Raw genomic sequence first — 27,227 nt, forward strand, 5'->3', positions numbered from 1 at the left:
TGGGCATAGGATCAAGGGAGTTTGTCCTTCAGTAAGGATTGCAATATAGGTAGTAGTTGTGATTTAAAAATGAGGTTTTTAAAAGGAAAAAAAAGGAAAATTGCAATTAAAAGAAGAAAACTCATGCATAAGTTGGTTAAATGTGCACAATTGTAAGTAGAGACAATAATTTACAGACTTTTCTCTTGAAATATTAGTGCTGCTGTAAGAAGCCAAGCATGTTACTTACAACGACAAATCAGACTGAAAGTGAGACAGATTAAATTGACATTATATATTTCTTAGCTGTGTAGCCAAACAAATGCTATGAATTCTGTCATTTATGATGGAAGCTAGATAAAAATTTTGTAATTAAGTGAGTCACCTAAATAGCACTCCTATATGGAGAAACTGATTTCAAGGCAAGATTAATGGCCTTTTGCTGCTGGTTTACATGCCTGCCAAAGACCAAACTATGTTGTTGCTAAGCATCATTAATGGATTAAAATAGGGGTTCCACATAATTCCTACAGGGTATCTTCAAACAGTGTGTTTAGTTTGGCTCTAGCCTAGCACTTGTTAGCCCTACTAATGGATCAGGGCAGCTCACACATGTGAGGGAGGTTAATGCAATCCCAGGAACTCTTTCAAAAGCTCACAGGTTTTCTTGTGGATGACTTCGCGGAGCTTGCGCACGCGCCGGATGCTGGAGGTGCCCACAAAGCTGTCTGGCTGTAGGATGGCCATGCCATTGTGGACATCCCCCATGATGATGAGCTGGCCATCCACTGTGGTCATGTTGGGACATGGGCAGCTCCAGTCCATGTTCAAAAGCGTGATTTCTAGTGGTTCCTTCCCCAGGAATTTTAATCCCATTTTGTCATCCTTGAGAATCTCCTCCACTGTCACCAGGGCGTGTCCTGAGTCTTGGTCTTCGGTCAGCTCCGTGATGCGGCCCAGGATGACAAAGTCACTTTTGCAGAAGCTGGTCACCAGCTTCTGGCGGGGCTTGCAGGCCTTGCAGTGAGTGTTCTTCGGAAAGGGGCACATCTCCTCGCAGGCCTCCCGGCTCTCAAAGTTATTCTCATTGCCTCCACACCCGCCATAGATAAAGGACTGGCACTGCTTTGTCAAGCTGTTGTAGGCCCACCTAGGCTCGTAGGCCTTGCAGTGGCCTTGAAGGGCAGGCAGGTTGCAGATGTTGATGGGGCCATTCATGCACGTTAGCATGCAGCTCTCGTAGGTCTCAAAGTGGTTGAGGTTGCTGTTGCAGTTCCCATAGATGAAAGTAAAGCAGTTGTTTTTCTTGGCATCATAGTACCACCTGGTCTGCTCTTCCCCACAGTCTTCACTGTCCGGCTGCTTCAGGCACTCGTCGGTAGGAAAATGTGTTTTGTTCTGGGAAGTTTCCTTGGATGTGGGCTCTCCTCTGATGACTGACAAAGGGAAATCTGCCCGGAGGAGGCCACCAGTGTTCTGGGCAGTGCAGGTGTAGATTCCTGCATCCTGCAGCTGCGTATTGTAGATGACCAGCTGGGCGATGTTGGTGACCACGACATTCCCTCTGACATGGTTTGGCTTCATGATGACTTTGTCCTTCCCATCGACCTGCTTCTCCCATGTGATTTCTGGCTTGGGTCTCCCTGAAACGTCGCAGAGGAAGCTGACGGTCTCTCCCACGTAGACGGACTGATGGACGGGGTTGTTCACCAGTGCAGGTGGCAGGATATCAATGACTGTTGTCTCGGAATAGGCAGTGGTAGGGCGAGCTGTTGTTTCTGGGGGGATAGGGCTGGTGTTTGGCCAGGTGAGATGGTACCTACAGGTGACCACATTGAGTGTAATGCCTTTGATGCAGGCCTCTGCATCCATGTAGCACTTGTTGTAGTAGGTGAGTCCATCAGAGGCACAGGTAAAGCTTGGTTCTTTCTCACATCTGTCCTTGCACTTGCAGACAGGCTGCCCGTCCCAGATGTCGCACTCTGAGCCTTGCTGGATGCACATGAAGCGGTCACAGGTTGCCTCTTTGGGCATCCCCACAGGCCCCTTTTTCCCCTTGATGTCCATGTACCGAGCAGCCACACAGCTCTTGGTTCCACAGACATTGGGGCAGCACTTCTCAAAGGTCTCACACTCCTGTGGGGAAGGAAAATAACCTGATCATTACTGGGAACAGAGTAAAGGCCTTTTTGGAGACTCAGCAAGCAGAGAGCTCAGAAACTCAGCTCTGCCACAGATATCCATGGTCTGAAACTCATTGCCCCAGCTGTCAGTGAGTAGAAACATCCCCTCAGCATTTCTCAGGGGGTTCTGAAGTGCTAAAGGAGAACACTCTTGAGAAGGAAAATGTATTTCTGTTTCTTAAGCACACACCTCCTCATAAGTCTTTACCCCAGAGTCACATGGACTGCTTGACTATGAACCAACCGCCCCCTTCCATGCTTTCTGAAATGCCTGAGGACAAGCCCTGAGAAACACGAGCAGATGGAAAGTCTTATCATATGGCTGTAGGCAGTAATCCTTCTTATTTTCCACAGAAGTATGTAAAGTATTATTTGAATTCCCTGAGACTAACAGCCAGCTCTTGGAGGTGAAACTGCCAAGGATTTGTAATTGTTCTCATTGTAGAGGAAATAATAGAATATCTCAAAAGTAAGGTAATAGTTGCTCCAAAAATAGTTTTTCTATGGTATTTAAAAAAAGAAACCCCAAACAGCTCATTATGGCTTCTCTGTCCTATTTTAGTCTTATTTTCAAATGCAGCATCGCTCTTCTAGTGATTTATTACATCCCGCCTTGGCTTCAGCCAGCTCTTAAATTGTGGTTAATTTTAGCAGAATTTTCATCTTCTGTGCAGAAAAGGTATTTGATACATGTGACCAGGGTTGCCGGGTGGTTATAGATTACTTCAAGGGACCAGGAAAACTGCTCCCATGTGCCCAACAGGGCACACTACCACCATGTGTTAAACCTGTACAAGCCCCCTAAAATCCATTAGCTTTCTCCATAAGTGAGAACAAAATGTTTTTTAAGCTACCAAGCTAAAGAGCTTCTTTTGAGTCCAGTATCCTTTCCTTACTGGGAAAAAGATGATCTAATATCAAAAGTCTTTCCCCATTTGCAGCTGCACATTACTAGGTTTCAAAAGCAAAGCTAGAAACCAGGACTGCGGAGGTTTTCAGCTGGGGTTAAGGAGTGTGGCTTGGCAGAGTCCTTGGTTGCCTGCAGTACACTCACTCTATCCAAAGTCCCAGGACTCTGTGCTGCCACTAAGCAAAATGAATATTTGTAACCAGTGACTTCTGGCTTTCAGGTTTTGACCAGTAAATTATTAAAACATCATCATCTGCTACTGCTGCCTCTGCTGCTGGGGTTTTGAAAGTGTTTCACTGTTCATTGCTGCACCTGGTAGTTGGAACAGAGGCAGCTTATTTGGGAATGGCAAAAGTAAAAAGAGCACCTTCATTCCTAACACATGGGATCCATCTGAGTAAATGTCTTTGTTTACTTATAGCCAGAATTTTTGTCAGTTTCCCCCCACTTTTTAACATTGCAGAAACAACCTGGCTACAGAGCACAAACCCAAACACTTTTTTTCAGCACAGTAAATGTTCTGTCAGCCAGGTTTGGGCTGCAGAAGCTTTGTCATGGGACATGATGTAAGAATTAAGACTAGCAGGTATTTTCAGATGCCAGCTTGAGCTGGCAGTGCTGACAGGTTGAAAAATGAATTTTAGGGTGGTAAGCTAAACAAATTTTGAGCTGGGAGCATCCCACAGAACATCTGCCTGGTCATTTTAGCCATGCCCCGTTCTGCACCCCAAGTAAGCTTTGCGCTTCAAATGTAGCAAAGGCTGATGACTTAAATGTTAAATCAAACTATTTCATACAGGATTCCTCCCAGGAATATAAAACATTGATGATGGCCACCAACAACAAAGAGCATAATTACACTGTTAAAATACTACAATTGGCCCCAGGGCATGCTGAGTTCGGGAGTATCAAATTCAGATATTTCTTTTGACATGAAAACAAGGAAAAGGATCAAAGAGAGTGAATGCTATACCCACACCAGCAAAAGTGACAGCTGGCACACACCTCCCCTCTTAACTGATAACTCATCAAACCTTTTCTATGTTATATAGGTCACAGGTCAGTTCACTACATGCACTGTCTGCACTGGGTCCTGCCCAGTGCCAGTGCCCTTGCAGCTGGGACAGAAGGCTCCCACCAAACACCCCGACAGCCCCAGCAGCAGCCGTGACGCAGAGACACAGAAATGTGCATCACTCACCAGGTCAGCGTCGCACTCCCTCTTGCAAGTGCTCTGTGCGTCGACCCACAGGTTGGGGTTCATGTCATTGGGGCATATTCCAGCGTGGGAGTACCGGATTGGAGGTAGGGCTCTCCCTTTCAGAGAGACCTCCAGGAGCAGGAGGACACTGCTCTTCCCTAGCAAGATCCACATCCACCGAGCGAACAGCACCAACAACATCTCAGAATTTCTCCAGGGCAGTGGCAGTGTCTAAGTTGGAAGTAGTTCTTTTTTGCTTGGGGTTGCCTTTTTTTTTTTTTTTTTTTTCTGTAAGCCTTAAGCTTTTGAGGAACTCAGATGCACCTGACTTTGGTAAAATCTTCAGCAAGCTCCTCTGCTGCCTCTGTCGATAGTGCAGTTTGGTCTGGACCTCATTGGATTAAAGGTCCTAGAAAGTCACCCCCTTATTTTAAGAGAAACGCTACTTGTGCGAGCAGAGTTAGCTCTATTTATACCCTGCCTCTGTTAACAACTCAGAAAAAGTAAACTTGATTTCTTTGACAGGCACACGCTTCCTATGTCCTGGTGGCAGTCAGACAGATTTGTTGCAAGAAAAAAAAGCTGGAAAGAGTTCAAAAGGCTGGAACTGGCATGGTGGGACCCCTGCATGTTTCTGAATGCAGGGAGGCCTTCTTAACCCCTTTAGACCTAAAGTACTTCCCTATGCTAAGAATGGCATTTACTTCTGAAAGGGGACTTGTCTAAGTAACAGGGACCGCAGTCAGGGGATTTCCCCACGGCAAGGGGCTACACAATCACTTGCTAAAAGAAACAAATAATAGGATTGAAGCAATTAAAGCCAGAATATCATATTTTAACAAAGGAAGTAGGGAAGAAATAACTTTTTTAAACTTAGGATCAACAAAGCAGAACGTCTTCGTAACTTCTCCTGAGGCTCCTCCAGGCTTTTTCTTCTCTTTGGTTGGGAGATTTCCATGATGCTAAGTTTAATGCTGCCTTCCAGTCCCACCAGGAAGATGTTAAAAGTGTCCCTGAATTCCTCCACATTTTCTGACAGCCAGATCCCATTGTACAGTGCATTGCTGACCCCTTTAACAGCAACAACAAAAAATAGAAGTTCAACTCTATGGAAACCTGCATAAAGGAATGTACAGCATTTTTGCATTAGGGGGTGGGAAGGAAACTCAGTCAAGCTGAGTTCCTCATTCCCTGACTATTACAGCAAGGGCTGATCCTGCTCGTGCTGAACATGTGCCAAAATCCTGAGATAAGTGGCAGAAGTCTGAGCTGCTCAGCACCTTCCAGGATTAGGGCCTCTTGGCTGAGTTTTGGGCTAGCTTGGGTGGATCCTGCATGTTGCTAAGAGCCTCCTGGGACAATCAAGTAAGCTTGCATCCCATGTGGAGGTTCTGCAGGGCTGGACCAGCAGCGCTGTGCCTGGGTAGGAGGAAAGGTTGTGCATCCACTCCATGTCCAGTGCTGAGAGCTGCAAAGCCAGTCAGAGTCAGCCCTTACTTTTTTCCATTGGGCTTATAAATCCAGGGCTGTTTTACATGGCTGAGTTTGGACTTTATTCTCCCCTGAGCAATGATGGCTGCCAACCAGCACAACCAGCAATGAACTGGGTCACCATGGGGCTCCTGCTCTTCCCCTGGGGCCAGACAGCAGAGCACAGCGACCCGCTGGTGTTTCCCGGGATCGCCTGTGGGAGAAAGGGAAATACAACAAGGGAGGGCACCCTGGACCCAACCTGCCCCGGGCTGTGGCATTTCTACAGCAGCCCAGGCTCATAAAAGGGACTGTGTAGCTCTGATTTGTGTTCCTGCATTAACCATATGCACAGTATTTGAATTTCATGGGACGTGCAGAGCGAAGTTGTCCAAATTAGCTACTTATAAGGAGCAAAGTCAATGGCCAGGCAGCAGTTTGCAGTTGATTTATTCACTCTGAAACTTTAGAAACCTGCATGACACTTGTACAAAGTGTGGCTGTGCACTAAATGTTTTATTCAGTATTTGTTTACAAACTCAGCACCCTGTGATGCCTAAAAAATCCAACCAAAAATGACACATTCCCAAGAGATACTTAAAATTCTTGCAGCTCTATTAACAACAAAATCACATGTATTAGTGGTACTGTTGACTAAACAAAGACACTTTATATTGTAAAACTGACTACAGATAAGCTTTGAAACCAGCTGTATGTGGGTCTTGAGGAGTGCAGGTGTCCAGGGTGCTGGGGAAGCTGCCTTGTTGATCTCAACAGCCACTGCACATGGAGGGAGTTTTCCTCAATCCATTGCATTGCCACAGAGTAGCCATGGATGGGATTTTTCCCTGCGAGCTTTAATCTTTTATGGCTGTTTTACACCTTAGCTGCTGGGCCACAGGTGGATCTTACAGTCTCCATCTCCTCTCCTAGTGCCAGACAGCCATGTCCTTGCTAGCTTTGGTGAGTGAGAGACACACTAATGTGGGCCACCATAGGTAGAACTCTGCTCCAAACAGGAAAAAACAGCACTATCTTATTTTTAACTGTCCCTGACCAGGGATCCCTTGCCCAGTGGCACATTTCAGCTGTGGGGAAGCAGAGTGGGGCTCTGAAAAATCAGATACTCATTTGCATCAGACAGGCAGAGCAGTCTTCTGCTTTGCTATGTCCTTCTCCACCCATAGGGATATTCTCCAGTGACAGGTAAGTCCCATTGCAGTTCTCTGCTTTCAGCTCTGAGGGATTGTGTTCCTGGATCAGTCCCTTGGCCACTTGAGCTCAGCCAGGAGAGAGGAAAACATTGCCATAAATCTCCCTGTGAATGTAGGCAGACAGCTCCAGAAGGCAAGAGAAGCAGTGAGGGGCCCAAACAACCCCTGACAGCTGCCCTGTTCCTGCCAGGACATCCCAGAGATGCTGTTACCCAGCCTGAGGAGCACATCCAGGAGGGAAACCACTGTATAGGCTGCCCCAGGTTGGCTCAGGGACAGCAGGGACCCTGATTGCCCCAGCATGGACAGCCAAGCTCTGACTAATGCACTCACTGTCTCCTGGGCTTCATGGACAGCTGTTTACTTGCCTGTTTTAAGTTAATTTAACTGCAGTGACCTCAGTGGATCTGACTGGACACTCCAAAACACCACCAGTTAATGCCAGTTGTGCAGTGAGGTCTCTGTCATGGTCCCCAGCCCAGTTTTTCTGTTCCTCCTTGTGTATAAAGCACTGTGCATTTTTCTTTAATATAAGCGATAAAGTAATCCCCATTCTCGATTTCTATGACCAAATCCATTATGAAAGCTGATTTTATGACTTATCTCAGCCATGTCAGATACTGATGTGATAAAGGTCTTCCCAAAAGAGATCAAGCCTCTGAAGCAACCCTGTTAACTACCCCAAAATCCCCCTTTCTGACCAACATGCTGGAATGAATGAGTCTGCTGGATGGGGAACCTGGATGAACTTCTCTGGATCTTAGATGGACAAACCTGAGCCCCAATGGCACAAAGCAACATCCGGGGTCTGCTCCCAGCGGTGGAGACATTGGTATGTGACCAGCCTCAGTCCTGAAAAGCCCTCCTAGGAGGGCTTGCCTATTTGTCCTGCCCTCAACCACAACAAATACCCAAGGTCCTGGTTAGGGTTATTAATCTTGAACTGGCTTAACTGTTGTTGGGTTTTTTGTAAATTATAGTTTCTTTGTCCTTTTTTCTGCCCTCCTCTTCTGTGCCAAGTGTTGACCGAGTGTGTGCTGTGACACCTTTTAATTGAGGATGGAAACAGGATTCTCTGGTGCACAGAAAAGTATCATTTTATTTGGGTATTTTTCCTTAAGCCCCACTAAAGGAGTAGCAAACTGTTGATCAGATTTACTAGGCCAGCAGTCCTCATCTGGAGTTACTCAGTGGAGGGTGGATTAATTTGCTGGTTTTATTGTGAAAGCTCTTGGCAGGAACTGTCTCCCTGCAATGTTAAAGCTCCAACTCCTATTGATCTCTTCCTCAGCACAGGGGCCCTTCCAGCTCCAGCCTCTCGTGCTCCCTGGGCCCACTGCCATTGGCAGCTGGATTTGCCAACACAAACACGAGCTACCCCCTCTCCAGACAGTCTGTGACTCATCACTGCTGGTGGCACTTGCTGCCTACCCAGGGGCTCCTGGCTGGAGTGGCAGTGCCATGGATGTCCCCAGCACATGCTGCAGATTAAGGCCAGAGGTGAAGGTCGGATGCTGGACCTGCTCTGCCTCTGAGAGCAGTGTAAAAAACGACTCTGTCTGGTCCTTGAGGCTGCCTTCCTGCTCATCTCACAGGACAGCTGGTGACAGCAGGGTCTGGTGCCAACTCCCTGCACTCACAGCATCAATGAGCCCCTTCCTCCAAATGGAACACCCAAATATGCCTTACCCACAGGGACCCTGGTCATGCAGGCTGCTCCAAGGCCATGCTCTTCAGCATGCACCTTCTGTAGGTGGCTCCTTGTCCATGCACAGCTGAAAATTATGATGCCTGTACTCTAAAACAAACCTGTTTCATTTAGACAGTAACAATGTTCCAGGCTGTATGCAAAGCTTATTGCACTTAAAGCTGATAGCCAGACATTTAAAAGCGAACGTCACTGCCAGATCCCTTTTGGTGTGCAGCTGCCAACTGCTTGTCTCAAGCAGAAACATTGCTTTCACAGAGAAATACAGATAATGCCCTGGGACTTCACCTTTATCTTGCTTTGGACTGCAAAGAGTCAAACCTTTCCCTTTGAGTGACATCCTGAACCCAGGCAGGACCTGCAAAGGGGATGGCCAGGGATCCCATCTTGGATGCTTATCACAGCCCTCAGAGGACCACACATCTCCTGCTGGCTGGATGGTTGGCTGAGCAAGGAGGATTTTTGGCAGCATGAGATGCACCTCTGAACATCAAAGTGCAGGCAAAGGCTGCTGTGCTGGCCACATGCACACACACCAGGCAGATTTGGGCTGAAGGTGTACAATGGGAACAGCCTGTCTGGGTCCTATTTTGGCTCTCTTCATATGCACAAGTAGCAGCAGAGTCATATTTCAGTTTTCCCCAAGTTAAGATAGAAATCTCCCTGTAAGCATCCAGAACTAACAAGGAGCTGGTTTTGACTTCTAAAATAACATATCTGAGTAGATCCCAGAGAGCAGGGAAAGCTCAGTGGGCATATTTGGTATGGTGATTGCTCACTGAAAGGAGCTGCTGTTGATGTACACGCTGCCTCATGTGCAGCTGCTCGGTAAGCAGGAGTTAATGTGGTTAGACAAAAGGGCTCAGTTTGGCGGGGGAAAATCAATAATGTCAGGGAGTTTATTACAGGGTTATGGGCCACCTGCTAGAACTGAGCATTAGGCCTGTGTTGCATTGTGTTTTGGGAAGAGCTGATGGCTAGGGCCAGAATTATTATTTTATGCCTCAGCAGATGGCTTCTGCTCAGGGGTTTTATCTTTGAGTGCAGACATAAGACTAATCATCATTTGCTTTCTCTTTCTCTGCAAACGTAAGCTGGGCAGGAAGCAATTGCCAGTTTGATGATGGTTCATTATTGTTTGGTTTATTCTGTCTGAAACAGCACAGCAAGAGGCACCAAGGATACAAAGGAAGATAATCAATGAGATATCTGTTATCAGAGAGATAAGGGGAAAAGCTGAGCTCAGAAGCTAGTCTTTCACCAGCTCATCTCTTTCTGTCTCTGTTTCAGAAACAAAGCCTAAGATACCCCTTAGATAATTTGGAGAGGTCATGTTGGTATCTTTGGATTGTCAAGATTGCAAAGATGAAATGTTGGGAATGGGTTCATCCTGCCTTAGAGCAGGATGATCTAAATCACTTCCTAAAGATCCTTCAAGCTCTGTTGTCTGTCACTGTCAATGCTGAGAGAGACCTGCTCCATCAATTCAGCTTTGAGTTAAGGAAATCTGAGGTCTGTAATGCAACCTGGAATACCAAGCAATAGAAATCATAGTCACACTGCTACCAGTGCAGGACCAGCACTTTCTGTATTAGGCCCTCTCAGCTAACTGATGTACAGGCTGGACCAGGCCCTGTCACCTGCTGAGCATGGCAGATACAGACACCATGGACACACGGCTGCAGCATGGAGGCTTGAGCACCTTGTTTTGTTACAGCTTTCAGGAGTTCATAGTAAGTTTTATGGCAAGCTTGAATAACAGCACTTTAGGGAACTGGCACCAAACCCGTGGTGTGCAAATGGAGATGTTCCCATGGCTTGCAGCACTGCTGTGTGGGTGTGTGGGGCCATAGCATAAAATCTTTGGGACTGGACTGGTATATTTGTTGTTGTTCTTCATGACTTTCAGTTGTTCTGCTTGGTTCCAGCTCGATTTGAAGCAAAGCTCAGAATAAAAGTGAGGTGCAGGCCTGGCACATGCTCAGACCTGGTGGTGTTTCTCCAGGAACCTAAGTTAATTTAGTTTCCCATGTAGACTAATGAATATAGCTGAAATAGCTGAACTCATTGCACAGATTCACTTCAGTCTACAAATGACCCTAATTTAACCTCCCTTATATTTACTTTTAGGAATTTAAAGCTGGGAGGAAATCACTTGCTGAATATCACACAGCAACAGCCACAAAAGTTTAGAGTCCCAAGATCCTGCTGCCAGCCTCATGGGCAGCATTTCCTTCTCAAAATGCAGGTTCAATATATTAAAGTCACCTTGATTTTGTTTGTGATGTGATTCAATTTATATAAACAGTAAAGTTTTAACGTGCTGTACTAATTTAATTTAACCCAAAGCCTTAATTCCCTGTGACTTCAGCATGAAGGAACCATCTCTTTGTCACTTGGGGCTGATCTTTTTTTAGAAAGATTATGAACCTTTCAGTGGAGGAGAGTTTGTGAGGTGGGATTAAACTGCTGCAGATTTGCATGATTTTGTGTTCCATTTTGAGACTTTACCAAATCCCTGAATCTGTGGAAGTTTGGAACCCTCCTTCTGGCTGGGAGCCTCTCCAGGAGATGCAGATCAGGCAATGAGTGTTGGCTTCTACAGACAACGTGGAAGTTCCAGAGCTCCTCTGTGGGTTTGGTATCCAAAACTTCACTATAAACAAGCTAATTTTCACAAAATGGAACTATTTCCATTCCTGCAGATACCATGAAATCCCTTTAGCAACAATTCTGTCTTCTTGGAATTTAAATCTAAATTAGGACAAAATTCCTTTTTAACTGAAGAATTATTGCCCTGATTTGGCTTTGCTGGCCATTAGCAGTCCTGGCTGTTACACAGCACATCCTCTGCCCATGCCCAGAGGGTGACCTCTGCCAGGAGCAGTCCCTGCCTTCTAAGCTGGACACATTAAGAGTCTTTCCAAGAGGTGAACTATTTTGTTTTAGTTTGCCCTGTGTGCCACCAGATGCAAGGCATCACACAGTGTGCATCGGTTGGACCCAGACAGTGGCAAACAGAAGGAGACAGAGCAGCTCTTTGGGGCTACTGATGCCCTTACTGGAAGTGTCCAAAGGCGCCAGAGTGCAGGTCTGGTTTTTAAAGGTGCTCTTCTCCTGGCATTTATTCAACAGCACATCTGAACAATAGGCTGGAGGTGTGAGTGATGTCTGCAAACCAGTGATGACCCACTTCCACTGATCTTTTGAGCAGCTAGCTCATACTTCCTGCCCTGACAATGGGATGTTTGTCTGCATTTAATAGCTTTTTTTCACCGTTGCTCTTTCTGATTATAGCTAATTCAACATACATTCTTATTTTGATCTTTTATTTTTTTCAGAGTCCACCTGCAGCCCACAGCATAACAGGGTCTGCTGAGATGCAGTACTTTCTTTCCATGGCACTTTTGGAGATAATGGGTCCTGTCTGACACAATGGTGGCTGGCAGAGTGATCCTAGGTTGAACAGATTCACGTGGTTTAATCTTTACAACTTCCCTGTGCCTTTAGGGCCAGCACCTTAGGCTCAGTGCTCTGTATCACCAATTGCTGGGATTGTGTTTAATGACAGACACAGCAGACGGTCTTTGAGCTGGGGGGTTAAAAAAGAACCAGAGCATCATTAGTGGTGAGTGTTTCACATGCTCTGTAATGGCCTGATTTTTCTCCAGTTGAAGTCGATGTAAATATTCTGCTGACTTCAAAGGGGTGAGGTTACAGCCAAGTACTCTTGGAAATCACATCCAGTGCCTGATTTTTCCTGACCTGAATGGCAGTTCAGTCAGCTCTGCTTTCACAAAGGAGCTTTCAGGAGCCCTGGAAAAGCCGCCGGAGTGTTTTTAGCCCTGGGTTCACATAGTAGCAGCATGTGAATTGTGGCAAATTTAGAGGCTGATTCAGTCCTCCCAAGTTTTGACTCCACTTCTGCAGATGTCTGGCTGGCATCATTCTTGCTGTCTCCTTGCTGACTGTGGGGGAGTTCAGGGCAATGGGATTCCCATGGAGGTACTTCAGTTTGGTGGGGCCAACTCCTGCACTGGGGCAGCAGAATGTGGGGTACCCTCACAAGACCTTTGGCTTTGCTGTGCATCAGCCAGGAGAACAAGCCGGTCAAAATGCCTGGAAAATCTTTACAATGTAGCATGAGCTGTGGTTCTGTCTCTTCCCAGCCCAGAGAAAATGGTCTTGAATTATTTTCCTCCTTTTTCTCTTTTGTTTTCTGGGAAGGGGTGTTTTTTCTTTCATAATTTTGGACACTTTCTTTTGTGTTTGTGTAACATCATACTTAAAAAGCTCTATGAGAGTGGAAAATCAAACGTTTGTAAACATTTCCAAACATTTCCATTAACTAATTTTCTTTTGAAGTCAATCAGATTTGTCAGTTTGGAATTGTTATCTGCACAGGAACTTTTTCAGTCTTTGCCACTGACTTTTGTGAGCCCAGAGTGGTTGCTCTATGCAGTATAGCTTCCACCTCCCTGAAGGGGACTAAAAAGGTCTCGAGTACGTCAAGTGACATCAATTTAACTTTGAAACCCCAACTTCTTGCCACGCCCTCAGAGCTATGTGTGAGTGTGAGATGTGATTTGCTGCAACTGAAAAAACATTGGGGGAAAATGGTGAATGCAAAAATTGTATCTCTGGCCATTTGCTCACATCTCTTAAACTGAAGTTCAAGCACAGCCCTTTCTAATTCATACACACACACACACACACTTTGTTTTTTAAACTTTGCCATGGTCAGAAACCCAATAGTGTAATTGTTTCAGGACAATATTTTCAGCTTTCTCAGCTCCTTTTTGATTTTTCTGAGGAATCCGGTGTACCCATGGCCATAAAAACCAGGTTAGTGCACAGTAGAGGCTTTCATGGCCGCTAATCTTGATGACAAAATTATTCAAACAAACACTTCTTGTGTCACCGATATATATTATGTAAAACCTTGTGACTTTGATTATGTGTCTATAATACAGATTAGTCTGTTTGGGTGTTCGGTGCTGACCTTCAATAAGCTGCTAAAGTATTAGCAAGAATTTGCAAGTGACAGGCAGGCAGAGGTGCTGTTCTGCCTAATCCCATTCTCAAAACTCTGGCTATATATGTCTGAACAGTTTCTGCTGCTTTCCTTGAGGCACCAACCAGGTTCTTTCTTTTTCAGCCCCCTCCCAGCCACCTTTATCCCTCTTTCCACTGCTGTAATGTGTCACAAATGTTGGAAGATTTTACTAACCTTATGAATTAGAGCCAGGGAAACAGCAAGAACAAATTTAGAATAGGAGGCAGAGAATGTACCAGCTGGGAGGTGATGCTGTCAATCTCCATGGAGACCTCTTTAGTTACAGCGTTGCTAATTACTCGCGCGAATTGTAAAGTGCCTGGTTGAAAGCCTGGCCAAGTCAAGGGAGAGTTCCAAACTGACTGGCTGTGTCTTGTGCTCATGAGGGATGCACAGGGCACAGCCCCTTGGGGTAACCAGTTATGATTTGCACTGAGGTCTTTCTCCTTGATGACCAAAACACATCCTAAGGAGAATCCAAACACCTTCACCTGATCTTCTCCATGAGGCCAGCTTTTTCTAAAGAAAAGAGCTCTGGAGCTCTTGGTTAGCAGAACAATTTTTTTTTTTTTGTCAGGCATGCAAGGGAAACATCTCTGTCATCTTGTGAACTTTCCACAGGAGTCAGCTCCTGCAGGAGATGAAGTGGGACAAGATTCCCAGGAGCCTTTTGATTCCAAATGCCTAGACAGGATATGCCTCTATGCAGGATTCAGGCAACTAGTTATATCTGCCCCTTATCTCCAGGATGAACGTGTTTCATGCATTAGTAGAGCAAAGGGAGGGACTGCAGACATGGGCAGAGAAAAATGCAGCCAAAAATTTGGAGAAAAAGCAAAGGCAGTCCCTTTTCTGCAGAGTTTTCCAGGTTAGGATGTCTCTGAGCTCAGAAGGGATTGGGCTGATACCTGGGGACACTGCCACTACCCCAACACAAGCAACAGCCATCCTCAGGGGGAGAAATTTGGCTCCACGACACTGCAGCTCAGGCTTGTCATTACTGGAAGCCAAACTGGCTTTAGGTACTAGTCCACTGAACAATTTCCTCTTGTTATCAAAATCTATTGGACTTAACTACAAGTCCCTGAGCTGATGTACCACGCCCCTCAGGCTCCAGGTCCCTGATTTGTTTCTTCAGAAATTATTTATTTGTTCTACAAACAGAAATAAGATTAAATTAACAACTGGGAAAAAAAAAATCAGCCACACACCATGCCTGATTTCTAAAGGCATTTGGCTGCCTGAGCAGATCTTTCCCTTGCAGATCACCATTCCCCCAAATATAAATGCCATTTTCCAAACTCTTCCTGTCAAATTTCACTCCACGCTGCAGGCATTTGCAGCTGTGTGCATGAGTGTGTGCTCACACCTGCTTAAATGTCCCTCTTTAGACACTCAGCTCCCTTTGAACCCCTGCAGGATGCTCAGCAGTGCTGAAAATCCATGAGATGGCTGGTTGCAGTGAAATTCAGGGGTGCTCCAGGGTGCTAAAACCTGTCCTGAATCCCAGTCCTCTGTACCATTATCAGCGTAGCAATTCCTTCCAGGTGATTTAGTGAAAAAGCTGTCATTTATGGTCAAAAGAAAGATGATGGGTGTGTTCCCTGCAATTCTGGAATTCACTGGAAGGATTTTTTATCTCATCAAAAAATAGAGGAACTATTCTTGAGTAGAGCCATATGCATCTGTGGCATCTCAGCACAGCAGTCCTGATGTGCAGAGTCACCGAGACAACCCTTGGGGGGCTCGGAGGTCCTGGAATGTTGCCAGAAGTGTCTGGTGGTTGGACTTTGATCCTGCACAGGAGACGACACCTGTATGAGGATGGGAGGATCTCACTGGGATAAATGGTGAAAGGATAGGTTAATTATAGAGTGAAACACAGGTTTTAGAATCTCGGTACAGGGGGGTTCTAGGGAGACATGATGGAGGAATTGGGGCGTGTCCTGTCCTTCTTCTCTTCTTCTTGGCCTCCATCTTCTGTGGTGGTGGTGGCACTTTGGGATTGGTTCTTACTAAAAGTGCACTTGTCAATAAGGGTGAAAGGTATTGGGGAAAATAAGTAAATATCTTATACGTAGTTTTGGGTATAAAGATAAGTGACCGCCCCGAGGGCTCTCAGTGTGTCCATGGCTGACGTGCTGTGCGGACCTCTGTCGGGCCGGGAGAAAATCTTGTAGATAAAAACTAATAAACACTGAAGACCGAGAAAAAACCTGAAGACTCCTTTCGTCCTTTGGAGCGCGGGCTGACCCAAGGCCATCCCGAGCATTTCCAGGCCATCAAAAACAGCCAAGAACGGGACATACACCCTGCCTCAGGTGCTCATCTTGCCTGGCAGTAGGCAGCTGGAAATGTTTTGCTTCAAAGCTCATTCTCTTTGGATCCTGTGGCAGGGGCAAAGGGGCACAAGGGGCATCTTCAGAGTATGATTTGGCTGTGCTATTTCAGACCCTTGCCCTGGGAGGAGATGCATCTGCCTCTGTGCTGCATGCTTCCCCCCATCAACATGAAGTGAGTGTTGGGTGACACAGGCTCAGACTTGATAACATGGGGGTTTGAATTTAACCTAATTTCACCTGCAGACACTCAGAGGGGGCTTCCATGGAGTGAGCACAAAAACTGCTATAGCATAAACTGCTGCTCCCATGTGACTTTGACTTCCTCCTTTGAAACTGTCTCCTCTTCCTTCAAACTCATGGAAAGGTCCAGTGTGAGCTGCACAGTTAGGTTAAATTTAAGTGAATATTTGGCTTGACTTTTAATTCCATCTTTATTCTCCACCAGTCCTTCCATTTCCTTGAGCCTTAATCAGGTAATAGCTTTAAATGTGTGTGTGCATTAAGTATCATATCTAAAGTTTCTGAACCTAAATCATATTTCTCACACAACTGCAGTTGTGTCCACAATGGCAGTGTTGGTTTAAATTGCCAGAAATGTTATTTTGGTGGGGTGGGGACCGAGTGTTTTAAATATGATTGTACAGCTGTCAGTATTACTGTGTTACTGGGAATTAAGCCTTTAAAAATATGTTTAATCATAACTTTCAGTGACTGAGAAGTTGGTTCAATGGGGAGGAATGGAGTTAGGAGGGGAATGAAACCTGAAATGCAAAGGGAATAAAAAACTTCATAAGCCTTAAGAAACCCAGGAGCAAACAGCAAACAGACCATGGTTTCTCAAAAAAACCAGAAAATAACAAATCCAGAGGATCAGGCACAGTTAGAAGCTTGCATAAAGACATATATTAACACAAAACCCACAAAATCTGGAAAACTTGCTGTGGGAACAAAGACTGGCCCAAGCATCCCCTGTGGTTAGTGCAAGGCTGTGATAGCGAGGTGCTGGCTCTGCTGGGTAAAGCCACGGGCTCAGGGCTGTGCCCAAGGCTGGTGAACAGGGAGCACTGAGCACCTGTAAATCACAAAGAAAACAAAACATCACGGAGCTGGGCTCCAGGCACAGGCTCAGAGCTCAGCACGTTCCCACTGAAGGCCAAGGTCATTTCACATTTGGGAGGCAAAGCGGCTGCTCCAGCCATGAGCATCATGTGCAATTCCCAGCAGTTTCCAAAGGTGACTGTCGTAGGAAGGGGACCAGGACACCAGCTGGTTCATCACAGGTCCAGTTTATTAAAGAAAGCATCAAACACTTATACAGCAAATAATAAGCTTATGAATATTCTGTAAGCCAAGCAATCTACTGGTTAAACTATACCATGAACTCTTCCTCATTCCTTAGGGGTTACATCTCTCTTTTCTCATGTCTCTTTCACTATTTGTTATTATACTACAGCTAGGCCCAAGGACACGCTATCTCACAGGTGCAGGACTTGGAATTAGCCACGGCTTTGTACTTTTCCAGTCTCTAGCAGCTAAATTCCCAACAGGTGACAATCAGCACGCAGCTGGCACCTGCCCCACACCTGCAGATCCTGCAGGCCCTGCTGCTCTTGGCAGGGAGGTGTGTGTGCATGTATGCCTTGCATAGGTGCATGCACAAACCCAGCTATCACATGGGAAAGGAGCAGGAAAAGGACAAGTTCTTGGCTCTGTTGAGAGCTGGTGTGACACCAGTGCCAGTAAATGGAGAGGGGACACACGAGTACAAGGGGGTCTGAGGCTCCATGTGTAGGGCATGAGCAGGAGGTTCATGGTGGCGGTGGGGAGCTTTGAGTCAAGTGAACTCACTGCTAATCCTCTTGCAAACAGCCTTCCTTGAGGGAGGAGATCTCATGACTCCAGGGAGAAGTACATTGTGTAACTAAGCAATGGTGAACCCAAGCTCCATTTAACAAGGCTTGGCACAGGTGCAACAGAGTAGGATACTCACCCCAAGAGAGCGTGAGAGAGAGCATCTCCGTGCCTCACCCGCCGGCTTAGAGTCCTTAAAAGCCCTGTGTGGCTTTGGGAGAGGAGCTCAAGTAGAGGGGGGGAAAAAAGGAAAAGAAAAACAAAAAAGCCTGTAACTCCCCAGAAAGCAGCTCCCTGCACTGGGTATCCCTGCACTTGTGTGGAAATGTTGCATAATGTCCCTTTGCACCACAGAGAGCTCTGAAATCTGCAGGATCAAAGCTGTATGGAGACACTATGGATGTGCCAAGACAAATTTAAAGGCATTTCACAATTACAGCAAGAAGCACAAAGCCACACTCCAGGATCTTCTTGCTGTATCACTGTGACATCTAGTGGCAGTGGCATTGGAGAACAGAACAGGAATGGTGTTCCTTGTTTTAAGCTTGTCCCTGCACTCACCTCCCGAGTAGCCTTTCCCCATCCATCTGAGAGTTGTCTTGTATTATTTTGGAAAAAGCTCTTTTGCCACTAATCCTATGGGATTTTTACAGATGTAAAACAATCGGGATTTAAAGCTTTTCACAGTGTGCTTCCTAGAATGTATCACTAGGTCTCCACTTGTGTGTGCTTGTCTTTGTTTTACAGCTTTATGGCACAGACACTGAAAAATTACAAAAGAGATCATGGGTTAACAAGTGATCATTTAAGATGCCTCCACTGAAAAAGCAAATGAGTTAAAATGCAAATATTCAGGCCACAGCAGTGTCCAGTTGAGGGCTGGTCTTCCAGGTCTCTAAGATTTGAATTTGCGTTTGTCATCAGGTAAATCTTGTTTGCAAACCATTCTCCAAATCCAGTGTTTTCCATACAGTTTGTTGAGTCTTTTGGTAGCAGCTGGGCAAAATTTTTGTTCAACCTCTTGCATGGGATCAAAAACATGTGATCTGGTGTGAAAAACTTGCCACTGAGCCACGTGTAACCTTTGCCACAGTAGTTAACAATGTCACTGCTTACTTTTTGCTCCTGCTTTCACGAGGGTAGTTTGCAGGTAGTCTGCCACATCTCCCTTAGAGAAACATTTGGCCTGTGGGCCTCTGCCTCTCCTGACTGATTAAAAGGAAGATGAGTATTTGTGCTTTGAAGCTTCATTTATATGGAGAGATATTCAGGAACTATTTGGATGGCGATGCTGCAGGTGTCATCTTCACCTAATGGTCATAACTACCAGAGAAGGAACAGCAGAGCAAAGCAACAGCAACTCAAGCCCTAAATTAAATGGTAGGTTAAAATAATGTCACTAATAAGAAAAGTAAGCAATAAAAGAGAGGCAATGGAAAAAAAAATCTTAGTGAAAATTGCTCTTTGGTGGCAAACACTGATGCCAAAACAGAAAGCCTGGAGTTAAATGAGCTCCCCAACACATGCCACAGTGATTTAATTAAGAGTGTGAGCAACACACTGGAGAGGGAAGGGCTGGGAACTGGAGGTGCCAGGGCTGGAAGTGTATGGGGAAAGCCGTGGATTTGAACCCATGCTTGTGGTCCTTTCCCAGCCCATGGCAGCCTCACACCTCGAAGGCAGGAGTTTTTTAGCTGCTGGCTAAAAAACACCCCAAGAAGGGCAAGGCCACCGTTGAATTTGCAGGCAGCCCCAGCATGGGAAGAGATGAGGATCTTGACTCCATGTTTCAGAAGGCTGATTTATTATTTTATGATATATATTACATTAAAAGAAAATTATAGATTAGAATATACTAAAAGAAGAAAGGATTTCATCAGAAGGCTAACAAGGAATAGAAAGCAACGAAATGATAATAAAATCTTGTGACTGACCAGAGAGTCCAAGACAGCTGGACTGTGATTGGCCATTAATTAAAAACAACCACATGAATCCAATCAAAGATGCCCTGTTGCATTCCACAGCAGCAGATAATTATTGTTTACATTTCGTTCCTGAGGCCTCTCATCTTGTCAGGAGAAAAATCCTAGCAAAAGGATTTTTCAGAAAATATGTCCATGACAGGCCACAGTGATAGATGATAGGTTGGACTTAAAGACCTTGGAGGTCTTTTCCAACCTAAATAATACTATAAGGTGCTTTTGCCTGCAGGCAGTTTTTACCTGCAGCTTTTTCCCTCTTCTTAAGCGCTCTCTCCCCTCAAGCCCCCACACATGGCTCAGGATGTCACGGGAGGGTAGGATGAACCCATCAGAGGAAACACTCCAGTCTTGGATTTTCACCCTGTCCAGGCCCCCATCTCAGTGCCTGAGGTGGGAGGGCCCATAGAATCACAGAATGATTGGGGTTGGAAAGGACCTCTGGAGATCATCCAGTCCAACACCCTGCTAGGGCAGGTTCGTCTGGAGGAGGTGACACAGGAATGTGTCCAGGTGGGTTTGGAATGCCTCCAGAGAAGGAGACTACACAGCCTCTCTGGGCAGCTGTTCCAGAGCTCTATCACCCTTAATGTAAAGGAGTTCTTCCTAGTGTTGAGCTGGACACCAATGGAAAAGAGTCTGACAGCATCCTCTGACACTCCGTGGATATATCTGAATGCATTGATGAGATCCCCTCTCAGTCTTCTGCAGACCAAACAGGCCCAGCTCTCGCAATGTCTGTGCATCAGAGAGATGCTCCAGACCCCTCATCATCTTTGTGGCCTTTGCTGGACCCTCTCCAGCAAAGAGAGGGTCCAGGGAAGGCCGCAAAAATGGCCTGTGCTGAGGAGCCCAGAACCGGACAGAGAACACCAGAACACGGCCGTTCTTTCCTGTGCTGAGCAGCCCAGAACCGGACAGAGAACACCAGAACAGGGCCGTTCTTTCCTGTGCTGAGGAGCCCAGAACCGGACAGAGAACACCAGAACACGGCCGTTCTTTCCTGTGCTGAGGAGCCCAGAACCGGACAGAGAACACCAGAACAGGGCCGTTCTTTCCTGTGCTGAGGAGCCCAGAACCGGACAGAGAACACCAGAACAGGGCCGTTCTTTCCTGTGTTGAGGAGCCCAGAACCGGACAGAGAACAACAGAACAGGGCCGTTCCCTGCCCCGGCCAACCCCAGCGCTCGCGCCCGCCCCGGTCTCAAGATGGCGGCAGCCGTGAGGGCCGGAACGGGGCCCCGGGGCGGGAAGGGCCCCGCTCCGCCGCGCTGAGGCCGCCCGGCCCCTCCCGACGGGTTCCAGGGCGGCGGGGAGGGGCCGCAGCCGGACCCGGCCATGAGCGGAGCGGCGGAGGCGCGGGAGCTGGAAGAGCGGCTGCGAGAGGCGGCGGCCCTGGGGGACGTGGCGGAGGTGCGGCGGCTGCTGGGCGCGGGGGCGGACATCGACTCCCGCAACGAGATCAATGGCTGGTGAGGGGCGGCGGCGTCGCGCCGGGTCCGGCGCTGCGGGGGACGAGGGGCAGGCCGGGGTCGCTGCGGGGCCCGGCTCTTCCCCCGCTGCCCTTCTCAGTGGCGGTGTTCGGGGTTCTTGGGCTTGGGGCTCCCCCCCCAGCCCATCATCAGGCGCGGGAGGAGGGAGCTGCTTTGGGAACGCAGCTACTGTGTTTCTTAGTTTTCCCATTTGTAAATACAGAAAAGCTAATCTCGGGAGGCTTGGAGATTTACTGCTAAAGAGGATCCCGATAAAAGCAGATCGCCCTCCTTTCACCTGTCACTGCGTGTTTGCTCAAGGTCCCCGTCCAGTCGCTTGTGTGGGACAGTAGTGGGAGTCACTCTGCAAGGCAAAAGAGGGCCCTGCCCTGCGTAACTCACAGATTCAGAATTTTAGAAAGTGCCGCAATGAAGGAAACTTTATTCCCGGTTATCACTTTATGCATAACTTGGATGAGGTAGGACAGGGTTGGTGAGGCAGAGCCAGGCCGATGAATCCCAACCCTTCTGCTTCCTTCCTGCAGGACCTGCCTGCACTGGGCCTGTAAGCGGAACCATGCCCAAGTGGTGTCCTGCCTGCTGGAGGCTGGCGCAGACAAGCACATCCTCACTGCTGAGGGAGAGCTGGCAGCACAGCTAACGTCGAAACCAGACATCCGCAAGATTTTGGGAGGTACAGTTCCCATTTTAAAAATCATCTAGAATTCTTGGTGTAAACACTAAAACGTTTTTAGTGCTTTTATCTGAAGCAGTAATTGGCAAAACCTTGGCTAGGACCATTGTATCTCATTAGATAGCTCTGATTTATAACTGGAATTCATATTTGGGCAAATAGATGTGGAGATTTCAGGTAGGAAGGCCTTGTCTTCCGAGCTTTGTCACCAAGAAGTGGAAGAGCTGTATGCTTTGGGAAGTGTGCTACTGCACTCCTGTTTGCTGTTATTAAGCTGCCAATAGAGGTTTTCACAATTGTACAATTTGCTGTGGTCTGACCATGATCAATACTACAAATCCCCTCAAAACAGTTTTATCACTCAGGAAGTTATGCCTTCTGAGCTATTTGTTATAGTGTGACTTGGTGGTATGGTTAATTTTTGCTCTGTAATTCTGCCATCTTACACTTTTCATATGCACAGCAAACCCAGTTAGATGTGTGTGACACTCCTGAACAGCATCCAGATACTGTGCTCCAGATAAAAATTCTAAAGTGCTTTACCTTTGGAAATGTGCTGTCTTCTGCAATTGAACTTAAATTGCTCTTTGCAGTGATCTGCTCTTACAACAACAGGGCAGGGTTATCCTTCACAAGGTTGCAGCTAAATCATGACTCAGGTTCCAACAGTTAAGCCTGAAGGAATGGCATGTTCTTACATGATGCTTTGCTTTATTTTGGGTGCAGTGTGGGCTTAGTTTGTGGCAAACGACTCACCCGTTTTTAACATCGAAACTGTCAAGCACACGTAGATGAACTCTGTTCATAGTTGTTTTATTTTTCTGTCTGTGAAGCTTTCATGTGTTTCCTGGGGAATAAACACATATCACTTACCTTTTCTGCTAGTTTTTATTCTGGGAGTGAGGTATCATTTAGCAGATCTTTCTGAACTGCTTTGACATCACTATTTATGTTCTGTAATCCTTAGGCAGGGATGTCACTTACTGCAGTGCTTCTATCCGAGAGTTGAGTTTGTTTGGGTATTACAGCAAGTAGTCACTTCCTTGAAGAAATACTGGGTAAAATTTGCTGGCCTAGGTCATAATAATCTATTTACAGCAGTGCTATTAAGAGCATTTTAAAATTAGATTCAATAAAGGAGTACTGGTCATCCAGTTCATTTGAAAGCACTGGAACAACACTGCTAGAAATGATGTGTCTTTCAAAGGTTACTCCCCCCCACTCTGTTATCAAAAAACAGAATATACTGAAGACATTTATAGGTTTTTTTTACTTTACAGCTACTGGCCTCCAAGTGTTACATGCTTCTGGAACATTAGTGTCATTCTTTGATGACCGTGGAATGTGATATAGTTTCAAGACATAGGAAAACTAACTATATTCAAAATGAGAAATATCTATCCAGTAACATGATGGATTTTTTTCTCTCTCCATCCCTTACCCCTCATTTTTGAACTTCATCAATAGAGGAACACACTGAATGTCAAGGAGTGAAGGATTTAAATTTATCCATTGTTGCGAACTACTTGGCCAACCCATTCCCTAACATTTACACCGAAGAAAGCATTCCAGGCAGCTTGGCAGAATCCCAGAGTGAAAGTGCTTCCATCTCTTCTGCTTCCCAGAGTGAAAGTAGCCCTTGTCCATCAACAACTCAGGCTGAGAGGATCTGCATACCCACGTCGTGCAGCAGCGGCGAGATTTCCCCAGCAGCGGATGCAGCAGCCCGGCCACCCCCCGTGCCCACCGTCCCTGCAGCCGCAGCGTGTGCCAGCCCAGGGGTGCCCCACGGCCCCGGCTGCCCCCCGGCCACGACCCCCAGCCTGGGGCGCTGCTCCCCAGGAGTATCCCGCCAGGCCTTGCCTCTGCAGCCTCACACCTCCCCCAGCAGCCCCACGCCCACCTTCCAGCCCTTCTTCTTCACTGGAACATTCCCATATAACATGCAAGGTAAAGAGGTGCTGGGTCTCATAGTTCTGTTACAGTTACTGGGTGAAAAATGAAGTTAAGTAATCATTTCATTTCAGACTCTAGTAGAATAGAGGCAGAGATGTTGAATTCTGTGGCCAAAAGTGCTCTGATCTTTCTTCTGCTCAGTTATGTAAAATGTCTGTTATACTGTATTTTAACCATGGTAATACTTTGCAAAACAATGGAAAGATCAGTCCATGTAACATGAACATGTAAATTTTGCACTACATGTGCATCAAATGCAGCTCCGGTAGTTTGGTAACAACTCAAATTAGTGACTGAATGGATCGGTTTCAACAGTGTTAACATCGTTCTCCTGTGTATTTTTGCTGGAAGCTTCTGCTAACTGCATAGTATTTCTCAGATCATAGGGATTTTATTAAAGCATGAATTCAGAAGGTAATAGTAAATACTGTAAATGTTAGTTTTGAGTTTGTTGTCTTTTCTGTTGTTAACCTTTTAATTGTTTCTCTGTCAGAACTTGTACTTAAGGTCAGAGTTCAGAACCTGAGAGACAATGACTTCATTGAGATTGAACTGGACAGACAAGAATTGACCTACCAAGATCTGCTCAGAGTGAGCTGCTGTGAACTGGGTGTTAATCCAGAGGAAGTAGAGAAGATCAGAAAACTACCCAATACACTTCTAAGAAAGGTAAGAATAGAAATGAGAGATTAACTTGACTCTTCACTTTGCAGACCTCAGAGGATGTATTTTTGCAAAAAGATTGGCAAAATGTCACTTTTGTTGAATAAAAACTGACAGATTCAAAGGGATGCTGGACCTTTCTTAAAACTTCATCATAACTTGTTTAAAAATAGTCTCGTCAAAATAGGCAGAGTATTTTAGCTCCTAAAGCATATGGAACTATTACAGCTTGACTTTTAAAAAATGTATCAGAAACAGTGCATTTAGGGTGCTTTAAAAGGACGTAATTGCCAAGTACTACTTCACTGTCTGCTTGCCTAAAAAGAATTAACAGTAGGGGGAAAAACTCCACAAATTGGCATATGAACAACTTAAAGATAATGCTGTTAACAAATGAAACTGCTCTTCTGTTCCAAAAAAGTATATTTCAGAGGTCTGTAGATGAAAGTGGTCACAAGTCTTGGTTAAGTGACATACAGTAATGAAATTAAAGGAGAAGAAAAAGTTTGAGGAGAAAAACCAAACAAGCAAACCTGCTACACTTCTAATGAGTATATGTTGGTAGGATTTTTTTTTTAATTCTTTATTGCTATTATTGGGGATGATATCCCTGGAATTCTTAGTTTTTAATTATATATTGCTGTTACTGGGAATGATGTCCCTGGAATTATAGTTATGTTGGAGAATTTTGCTCAGAAATGGCTTAAAAGGCAGCTGTGAGGAGCAAATTCTCACAGCCTGTTTCTGTAAACAGCTAAATTCTCAAACCTGTCTTCAATAACATGGAGGCCTTAAGAACTTTCGTAACAGGGTGAGAAAATAAATCTTCGATTCAATAACAAACCACAGGTATTGAAAACAAAAGGAGGGGTTAGAGTTTTCTCTGTTAACCTATCGTGAGCTTGGATTTTGCAATATGCATGAAGTTCATTAACACTGTTACATAAAGTGGCTGATTGATCAATAAATCGGAGTTCGATGCATCACCAGGATGGTTGCTTCTCCCTTCACTTCAATATAGTTATTTTATAAATAACAACCAGCTAGTAATAATAGGAGTAATAATGTTGTTCTCTCTGTTCCTTACAAGGACAAGGATGTTGCCAGACTCCAGGACTTCCAAGAGCTGGAGCTGGTCCTGACGAGAAGTGACAGCTCTCCTTTCCGGAACGCTGCGGCTGCGCTGATGGAGCAGCCGTGCTTCAACAGCAGAGCATCCAAGCTGACCTACTGACCCTGGCAGCTGCATCTGCAGTGGGAACACCTGCCAGTGACATGTGCTGCCCTTTGGAAGGCAGTGACTTAAGTCTGTGTAAAACCTTAAGTTATTATTAGGGTTACTATTTTAACTAATATTTTATATTTAATATCCTGTTTGCTTTTATTTTTTTACTTGATACTGTATTCAGGCAAGAGATACCTCATTTGTCCAGGAAAATCACAGGTTTCCAGTGTATTTGAAGTTTATTGGTTGTATCTGGCAGTGCAGGGCACGAAAGATGTAAATTATTGATATGAAAATTTTGTTAAGTACACCCACTCTGACCAAGTAAGACTCATAGAAAGATTCAGGACATTGTATGTCTCTGTGTGTACTTCCACATTAAATTAGATGAAAGAGATACATAATGGATAGTTGCTCTCTAAAAATGTGAATGTGCAAGTCCTTAATCTCTTGCCCCTCACAAACACTCACCAGGATGGTTTGTCTAGAGATACTTAATGCTGAGAAGTGGCAGGAGAAATCCTTTTACTGGGCTGAAAATAACTGGAATAAGCACATCTGTACTTAAATGTTTATTTCCCCTGTGAGAATATTGTACCTCCACCAAAAATTATGAAAGCCTCTCTTAAATGTTCCTATTGAGAGTCCTTTCAAGAGAAAGCCTTTGTTTCAGATGGGGAGGGACCCCCAATCTGTGTCCGTGGTTTTATTTACTTACCGATGTGAGCCTGTGCATTACTCACACCAGGTGTCAGTATTGTCCAGACAGGAAAGCTCTGTGTGGCCCTCCCTTGTACACCAGTTCCAAGGGAGATGGTTGAGACATCACAGGTGGAAGGAACATAGAAGGCTTTTATGAGCCACTGGATGGGAAAAAACACCACTAGTAAGTAACTAACTTGTAACTTTACATCCTGCACAGTCTACTGTCACTGGTACATAGCCTTGCTTTAGCCAGGTGAGTACTGAAAGGGCTGAATGTCTCCAGGTGCTTTCAACTTTTTTTTCCCCCCTGTTTTTTGCGGGGAGTGAAAAAAAACATAACTCTGGTTAAGCTACAGACTGTTTAACTTGCATTTAAGCAAGTAAGTAATGAAAAAATTCACCTGTGGGTTAAAATACTTGAGTCACAGCATTGCTGGAGTATTAAACAGCCTGAAGCTTTCCTATATTAACATGGCAGCCTGGAAAATAACACTTTTGGAGGCTGTTTTCTTTTTTACCAAAAAATACAATGCTGACCTTTGCACCAAAACCCTTAAATGGGTCCTGAGGCGGGTGGAGGGCTCAGGGATTTGCTTTTTCTGCATGAGCTGCTTTTTCT

General features: G+C 45.6%; 2 protein-coding genes across 2 annotated transcripts; one reads left to right on the forward strand and one right to left on the reverse strand.

Annotated features, from left to right (window-relative positions):
* Positions 1-603: 603 nt before the first annotated feature.
* Positions 604-4,474, reverse strand: WFIKKN2 (WAP, follistatin/kazal, immunoglobulin, kunitz and netrin domain containing 2). Its single transcript, XM_054278951.1, has 2 exons — positions 4,274-4,474; positions 604-2,115 (listed from the first exon to the last, which is right to left on the reverse strand). Exons 1-2 carry the CDS (start codon positions 4,472-4,474, stop codon positions 604-606), a joined length of 1,713 nt encoding a protein of 570 aa, XP_054134926.1.
* A 16,746-nt stretch (positions 4,475-21,220) lies between these two features.
* Positions 21,221-26,717, forward strand: LOC128938456 (ankyrin repeat domain-containing protein 40-like). The gene is made up of 5 exons (XM_054278704.1): positions 21,221-21,365; positions 21,911-22,059; positions 23,527-24,009; positions 24,509-24,684; positions 25,769-26,717. Exons 1-5 carry the CDS (start codon positions 21,232-21,234, stop codon positions 25,910-25,912), a joined length of 1,086 nt encoding a protein of 361 aa, XP_054134679.1. The 5' UTR covers positions 21,221-21,231; the 3' UTR covers positions 25,913-26,717.
* The last annotated feature ends 510 nt before the right edge of the window (positions 26,718-27,227 follow it).

This window comes from Melozone crissalis, unplaced genomic scaffold (assembly GCF_028551555.1).
Source record: "Melozone crissalis strain CALT ecotype California unplaced genomic scaffold, PUWL_Pcris_2 ptg000026l_1, whole genome shotgun sequence".
NCBI lineage: Eukaryota > Metazoa > Chordata > Aves > Passeriformes > Passerellidae > Melozone > Melozone crissalis.